Raw genomic sequence first — 8,119 nt, forward strand, 5'->3', positions numbered from 1 at the left:
AAAACAAATTAGCAAGAAAAGACAAAAAAAGTTAAAGTATTGTTATTACACATGAAGTTTACAATTTCGAACAAATGAGTGATTAATCAATTGATGCCAACCCAGATTATATATAATAAACCTATGGGGGCCCCTTGGAGCATGGGGCCTCACATTGAGTTCCCCGGCTTTCCACGGATTTATCACCTACACTGGAGCCAGCGATCGAGAACTGGCTTCACTTTTGGATGTTAGTCCCGTCGTCCCTCCATCTTTTAAAACTGTTTTTGCCGTGAATTAACGGAGGGAAGTGGGGGCCCCCCCTGGACTTCGCGATCTAAACTCTTGCAACGCCCCTGCAGTGCCAAGTTTGAAAGTTTACTTCGAAAAGCCTCAACCGGAAGCAGCTCGCTCCGCCGCGGACAGCTCGACACAGTTGAAAAAGAAGGAGAAGAAGAAGAAGAAGAAGGAGAAGAAGAGGGGGAGGTCGGTCATTATTCAGGGGGAAGAAAGAAAGAAACTCCGCCGTCCACCGTGCACCGCTCGCGGGGAGGGATTCTACCGCCGCCCGGGAGGCTCGCTCGGTCCCGCCGCTCCGCTCCTTCTCCTCCGCCGGGATGTGAGTTAACGGAGCTCCGGGTTTTCTCCTCGTCTCCTTCTCCGGCTCCTCCAAACTTCTCCGCTACTCATGTTCCAGCGAGTCCCGGAGCGGACTTCTCCCCCGAGGACAAACCACCGGACGGGACACGGACCGAGGACACCGACCGGAGGCGGTCTGTGCTTCCTGTGCTTTTAAAGTTGGACTCCTTTTTTCTTGTTTTTACAAAGCGAGCACGTTTCCTCCCGGGATGAATGGCAGGAGTCGACGGATCCGTGTTGTTGTTCACACCGGAGCCCACATGAAGTGTTGATATCCCGCTTTGTCTTTCTGATTCTCTCCCAGAGGGAAGTTCACACACTCACACACTCACACAGACACACACAGACTCTGGATCATACACACACACACACACACACTTCACAAGATGCAGATGTGGAGCCACATGAGGGCCCACAAAGGAGGCCCTCCACCACCGTAGGTCACTCTCAAGTGTCCTGGATGTGTGTCTCCATCGTTTCCTGTCTGGATCCACACTGAGGTGAACTGCACCAGTGATTCTCTCCCAGTGCGATGGCTCCTCGTTCCCAGCAGCCCCCCTGCGCCTGTGGATCCTCCACATAGAGGCCGAGGACCCCGAGGACTCGAGTCATGTAACCACCCTGAAATGTCTTAAAGCTTTTATTTATCTGTTTTTGTATTTATTGTGTGTTTGTATATATAATAAGCGGTCCTTTTTTTTAATTATTATTTAGCTTTGAGCTACTTCAAAGGCCAGTTTCCTTTTTTTTTTACTTCTAATTATAGTATTTGATTTTTTATTATAGTATTTGAACGCTGACATTTCAACTGTCGTAGTAGAAGCTGTCGATTTTACTTTAAACCTCCTTGTTCTGCTGCTGTAACTTCAAGGAGAAGCAGTGAGACTTGACTTTGCCCAGACAGGTATTTAAAACACAGACACACAAAGGAGAAGGCTTCATCATGGACAGGCCCATCAGCAAGTTACTGGAGAAGTTAAAGCTCACAGACTCGGGCAGTGTGAAATTCAACAGTTCCAAGAAAAAACACGACTCTGCCAACAACTCCAATAACAGCAACGCCAACGCTGGCATCTCCAGAGGAGGAGGTGGAGGGGGAGGAGGTGGTGGGGGTGGGGGCAGCGGTCTGCCACCAGCTCCCGGCTCTGCAGCTGCCTCGCCCTCCAGACCTGGCCAGTTCCCGCTTGCCTCTGCAACCACAAGTGATGCATGTGTTCCAGCGAGTGGGAGGGGAGGAGGGGGAGGCATTCCTCCCCCTCAGCTCCTCACCTCACCACAGACTTCCGCCACGGTGGGCACCATATCTTCAGATGGGGAGCAGCCGCTCCACCCCTCCACCTTGGCACCGCTGAGGCGCCGCTCCCCCCAGCAGCGGGCTTCCTGTTACCTGGGGGAAGGTGTGGACTCCCACATGAGGCGGGAGTCGGGCCTGGGACCCGAGTGTGACACGATGGGGATGTTTGGATCCAGGACGTCCCTGAACCAGCGGCGCTGCTCCCTGGAGCTCCAGCAGCTGGTCAAACGACAGCAGCTCCTCTCCCAGCCACCTCCTCCGCCGTACTCTGCCGCCGCGGGCTATGGGTCGGCCCCCAGAGGTGGTCTGGCCGAGCCCGGGTACCTCTCCGAGCCCGAGAGGCACAAGCGTCTCTCTCTTCAGGAGGCTCTGTTATACAAGCGCCTGAGCACGGGCAGTGAACTGTGGGAGAGCCCCCGGCCTGCGTCCCTCTCCCATCCGCCCCACCGGCCTTCTGATGGGACCGGAGGAGGTGTAGGAGGAAGCTTCTTCTACCCTCCGGGCCCGGCTGTGAGCCCATGCTCGTCTTTCAGCCTCCAGGAGTCGGTGCTGGTCAGCCCCAGGTCCAGCTTCGCCTCCAGCACGGCCAGCGGCGGTGGGGGGGGAAGCCCCATGGGGAGCCGCTGTAGCAGCAACCGGACCAGTGGCATCAGCCTGGGCTATGACTCCCGGTACTCTGCCTCTGGAGGCCTCCCCCCACAGCAGCCGTCCCCCTCCATGCAGTCGGGGATGTGTGTGGCTGGTTACTGCACCCCAGGACGGCCGGGGGTCACCCCTGTAGAGGCCTGGACTCAATACCTGGACGGGGGGATGCGTCCGGGGGCCCACGACAGTCGACACTCTTACCCACCGGCTGTAGGAAGCCCAGCAGCCGCATGTTACCGTGGTGGCCCAGACTGGTGGGATGAGCAGCAGCTGGGGGCGAGAGGCAAAGAGGGGGGGGGCCCGATGGGAGAGAGGGCCCGCTACTCGGACCTGCCGGGCACCCGCTACCAGGAGGAGCTCACCCGGCTGCTCCTGAGGGACGCGGCGCTGGAGGGCGACGGGCTCCTGGAGGGCCTGATGCTGAAGGAGCAGTCCCTGGCCCTGACCGCTCTCTCCAAACCCAGCGCCACAACACTGTCCTCGGCTGGGGGGCCCGGCAAACCTCAGGAGGACCCAGGAGCCGGAGTGGGACGGGAGGCCCCGGAGAACCGCCAGGAGTACTTTGGTGAGAAACCCTTTTTTTTTTTTTTTTATTTGAATAGTTTTCAGGAGCAGGGAAAGGAGTTGAGGACGTTGAACACAAATGGTTTGATAATCCGAGCCGCTGGCGTCACTGGTCACGGGCGGCATCACGTGCATTCATTCATAGAGGAGCCGCCGCAGCAGCAGCATCCGCCCTCACTGTGTTATTATTGTCCTCGGCGCTGCCTGGTGTCAGATCACAGGTTTCTCTCTAAATGAAAGGGTTTGCAGGGATGGATGCAAGGATGGACGGACAGATTAATGGTTCAAAGAGTGAAGGGATGGATGGAGCCTGCAGAGACATGCAGAGCATAAAGAAATGTTCAGGCTTCAAACACTGATCCAGAGCAGCAGATAGAAGAACCATTTATTTAAAGGAAACTAAATAAAGCTCCGGCTTGTGCAGAGACGTGTGGAATCACACCTGTGTCCACGGCAAGTCAGCCGATGGTTCACGCAGGCGTTGCCGATTTGCCACAGTGTCGTGGACACGGGGACCTAATGCAGCGTAGCTACATGGCCATTAAAGTGCACAACGCTCATGTAACAGTCAGACACAAATTACATGGTTCTATATAAACACAACTGTGACCATTACTGTGAGTCACAGAAGTTGAGGGCTCAGTGTGTGTGTGTGTGTGTAGCAGGATAGGAGTGTGTTATGGTGGCTGGATGAATATAAATATATGTGTGTGTATTGTTTCTCTGCGGCAGGGTGTGTTTCCCCTGAGTGACTTCAGGCCACAGTAATGCAGTGTGTGTGTGACTCATGTGTGTTGGTGTGTGTGTGTGTGTTTGTGTGTGTGTAATGCTGCCTCGGTGTGTGCTGTAGCCTGTTTTCTCCGCTCAGGTATGTGCGCCCGGAGGGGACATACAATACTGTACTCCTCTGCCATTAGGAAGGAATCAGAAGCCGTGAGCCGTCAAGCCGCTGACACACACAGACACACACACCTATGTGAAGGGGGACAGAGTCACAACGCCAGAAAACAAACAATCATTGAAAGAAAGTAAAAACAACAACTATGTCTCCACAAATCAAGGTGACGGAGGAGTAGTCAGAGCCAATCTGTAGAGAAAGTGTTGAGTTTAGTAAAACAACACGTAAAACTATTCACGTAGTAAAAAGTATACTTAATTGTTTTTATTCTACAAAACTCTTGCCTTTAAAAAAAGACTCAGAGTCTTAACTCCATCATTTCCAGGCTTATTCTAAATGCGGTGGCTTTGGACGCTGTGTTTAAAAGCTTGACTTTGAGACTCGGGCCTCTGGTTTCTGGTTTTGGCCGCGAGCCGGGCCTGTTCCTAAATATCCGAGGGACTGTCCAAGGCGGCAGCGGCACAGGGGAGGAATTCTGGATTTGCGTGGCACTCCCTCAGCCACATTAGACGGGGGAAAGGAGAAGGAGAAGAAGGAAAAAACGCTGGCAGACCCTTAAATAGATCACAGAGGCTCCGCTGCTCGGACCAACACCACTTTTCCACTTTGTGCTCAGTGTGAAGTCTCCTCTGTCGGGACCAAAAGAAAGACGCTGGGTGCAAGTGTTGACCTGAAGCAGCAACTGTGTGAGCTTCACTGAGCAACAGCGCCCTCTGCAGGCACAGTGGTTTATCAGAGAACGATTAATTGGAAATAAAAGCAAATAACACAACTGAACGGTGGATATTACCCACAATCCCCGGCTTCCTGAACCAGAAGAGTTGCTGATTAGCTCTGATTTAGAATTCTTCACATTTTCAAAGTTTCCTGCTGAATATTGGAGATAAACTCTGATTTTTAACTGAGCTACAGTTCAGCTTTACTCTTCAGTTACATAGAACAGACGCTCAAGGTGAAGAGAGGGAATCAAATGTTACTCGGCGCTGCCTTTTAAAGTTGGTGAACTTTATATTTTGTCGGCATGAAGCAGCCAAACTCAAACTAATTCCAATATTAACCGAGAAATGTTTATTTACCTTCTAACTGGAAAGTCAGTAAAGACAAAAAGCATCTGTTTCATTGACTTGAAGTGTTAAGAAGAAGTTGTTTTTGTTGTAATCTAGTAAAGCAAATTGTGAGGGAATAGGCACCGCCTTGTTTTAATTTCAAAATGGCTCCAATTGTTGGGCTCAAAGTACAAAAATTAAAGGAATGTCTTTTATTTCAAACGCTCCAGGAGAAAGGAGGAGTCCCTTCTGAAGCCCCTGCAAAAAAAACAACTAAAAAGTCAGATCCGGTGGAGTTTCCCTTTTAATGACAGAGCTACAGCACAGACACTGGAGAGGATGAGTTAACAGGCTGGCACGGGCCGCCGGGTTCGAACTGTGTGAAAATCCCCTCGGTGGTGCGAACCGGAGGATTTACAAGTGTTGACACTTTGTGTGGCGTTGGATTTCAGACGCATCCTCCTGGAATGCGACCGTAAACGAAGTGTTAAGAGACACATGTGATTACTCTCCACTAAATGTGTGTGTTTGTGACCATTGTGTGTGTGTTTGTGTGTGTCTGCAGGAACCTGTGTGAAGTGTGGGAAAGGCGTGTACGGTGCGGACAACGCCTGCCAGGCTCTGGACAACCTCTATCACACACGCTGCTTCACCTGTGTGTCCTGTGGTGAGTGACCCCCCCCCCCCCTCCCACACACACTTCCATGATCTAAAGGATTTGAGCTTTACTCTGGATTTGTGTCGCCACCACACCTTCTCTAAACGTCTCACCTCTGTCCCTCTGCAGGACGCACCCTGAGGAACAAGGACTTCTACAATGTCAGTGGCTCTGTGTACTGTAAAGAGGATTACATGGTAAGAGATGAGGTGGGGGCGGATGTCCTCAACACACACACACACACACAAACACACTATCAGAAGTCACCATCAGGGACTTTTCATACATTTGCCAGAAGACTTTATCTAAAAGTTTGTGTTCATGTTAATCTATGTTTCAGTTTTCGGGATTCCAGGCTGCTGCAGAGAAGTGTAGTGTGTGTGGCCATCTTATTCTCGAACAGGTGAGTTGTGGGTGTGTGTTTGTGTCTCTGTGTGTGTGTGTGTGTGTGTGTGTGTGAACCTTCCTCATGAGGAGGCACATATGCATCTTATGTAAGAATTTGAACGACTCTCCTCTAACCTTTAACCCTTCTCGGGTAATTTTCAGTTAAACTTACATCCTGTTTCCCAGAATTCCTTTCAAGAACCCCCTCCCCCCCACCCTTCTTTCCCAGAGGACAGAGAAAGTCAGTGACGTCTTGTTTGTTGGCGTCTCCTCGGGTTCCCACGGCAGATTCCAGTGGAATGTTTGCCTTGGGTTTGTGATAAATGGAGAAATAAGACTCTGCGCTGATGATCTCTGAATGTTTTTACCATATTTGAAGCACATAAAACCCATAATATAAACACAGAGCCACCAGCGCGTCTGAGAACCACAGGGCCTTATTTTCTGCATAACACAGATGGGCAATTGCATATTGATGCCAGAGTCGGTTATATTGTTATGAGAAATAAGGTCATAAATCATTAAAATAATAGTGAACTGTCTAACAAACACAGTCACAGACAGTTATCATCGCCTCGGTAGTTTTCCTTGCTTCATTTTCTTTTTCCTGTTCTTCCTCCCTCAGATCCTTCAGGCTCTCGGGAACTCGTACCATCCCGGCTGTTTCCGCTGTGTGGTTTGCTCAAAGGCTCTGGACGGCGTGCCTTTCACTGTGGACCAGCACAGCAAAGTCTACTGCGTCACAGACTACAACAAGTGAGTCATGCTGCTTCACCATGAGTTCTCTAATGTGTTATGAAATGTCGTCTTCTCACGTGTGATATTCGGAGACGTAACAGTGTGAGCGCTCCTGTTTTCTTCACCCGTCTAACTTCCTCCTTTTTGTTTCTGCAGGACTTTTGCCCCCAAGTGTGCTGCCTGTTTACAACCCATCTTACCCACTGAGGTGAGTGGAAACTTGAAAAATTGCTTTTGAGCGTAAAGTTGTAATATTACAAGACAAGAAAGTAGATATAGAAGAATCAAATATAACTAGAGATAAACCATAAATCTGTCCACCAATCACAGGAGAGTTTCTCGTGTTGCTTTGTTTCTTTGTCTGAAACTCTTGTGTTGACGTCTGTGTGTCTCAGGGCAGTGAAGAGATCCTCAGGGTCGTGTCTATGAACAAGGATTATCACTTTGAGTGCTATCACTGCGAGGTGAGTCTCAAACCCCCACAATCTGTTTTCCTACTTCCCCCACAAATGTCCTTTTAATGTGAAGCATCCTGGATTCCCGACGTCACTTCCTGTGTTTCTATATTCCTCTTTTTCCGCAGGAGTGTCGACAGCAGCTCTCGGATAAGCCCGGCTCGCAGTGCTTCCCCCTGGACACTCATCTCCTCTGCCACTCCTGTCACATGGGCCGAGTGTGCACCAGCGCCACACACAACATTCCCCCCCACAACACACACTGATCAGCGTCTATGCAGCTAACGGGTGTTTTGAAAAAGCTGGTCGTGGCGTGTCGTCGGTTTCACTCGAGTGTCGCGTCGTGTTTTCTTCTGTTTCCCTCTCGGAGATGAAACTGCTGATATGAGACATTTCCACTGGTTCCCTCGGATCAGTCCCCGTGTGTCACATGTACTGCCTGCTGTACTTCTTGTACTATTACTGTATCATAGTTATAAGGGAACGAAACTACTGCTTTTGTTATTTTTTTTTTTATTACCCCAATGTGGCTACTGTTTGCTGTAGAAGAACAAGGGATTTTGCTAAACTGTTTTTTTGCTAAAACATTTTGCACTTAAATTTGACTTAACTGTAAGAGATTTGTTACGTGAATCTGTACAATTTGGGGAAAAAACATTACTTAATTTCTGTATGTTGTAATAAATATTTTCATTTTGTGTTCCGACAACTGTCTAATAGAAGATAATGAATTTGTAACATGGGTTAAGGCATAACATTTATAGTTGAATTTAAAGACCCTGTGATGTTTAGAAAAGCAAAATTGAAAGCTCCTTT

General features: G+C 49.8%; 1 protein-coding gene across 3 annotated transcripts; it reads left to right on the top strand.

Moving 5' to 3' along the window:
• The first annotated feature begins 409 nt into the window (after positions 1-409).
• Positions 410-7,888, top strand: ajuba (ajuba LIM protein). Of its 3 annotated transcripts, none has more exons than XM_062383679.1 (9): positions 410-1,230; positions 1,519-3,122; positions 5,631-5,732; positions 5,853-5,920; positions 6,064-6,126; positions 6,736-6,866; positions 7,005-7,056; positions 7,244-7,312; positions 7,432-7,888. In XM_062383679.1, the coding sequence occupies exons 2-9, from the start codon at positions 1,562-1,564 to the stop codon at positions 7,567-7,569; spliced, it is 2,184 nt and encodes a 727-aa protein (XP_062239663.1). In that variant the 5' UTR covers positions 410-1,230; positions 1,519-1,561; the 3' UTR covers positions 7,570-7,888. The 3 variants fall into 3 exon arrangements, with proteins under 3 accessions (XP_062239663.1, XP_062239662.1, XP_062239660.1); XM_062383678.1 differs by having other exon boundaries at positions 1,523-3,122; XM_062383676.1 differs by having other exon boundaries at positions 410-3,122.
• The last annotated feature ends 231 nt before the right edge of the window (positions 7,889-8,119 follow it).

This window comes from Platichthys flesus, chromosome 24 (genome assembly GCF_949316205.1).
Source record: "Platichthys flesus chromosome 24, fPlaFle2.1, whole genome shotgun sequence".
In the NCBI taxonomy this organism is placed as follows: domain Eukaryota; kingdom Metazoa; phylum Chordata; class Actinopteri; order Pleuronectiformes; family Pleuronectidae; genus Platichthys; species Platichthys flesus.

Coding starts and splice junctions, on each gene's coding strand:
- ajuba (XM_062383676.1), top strand. CDS start 1,562: ATGGACAGGCCCATCAGCAAGTTACTGGAGAAGTTAAAGCTCACAGAC. Junction 5,733..5,852: donor CTTCACCTGTGTGTCCTGTG/GTGAGTGACCCC, acceptor GTCCCTCTGCAG/GACGCACCCTGAGGAACAAG. Junction 7,057..7,243: donor AACCCATCTTACCCACTGAG/GTGAGTGGAAAC, acceptor TGTGTGTCTCAG/GGCAGTGAAGAGATCCTCAG.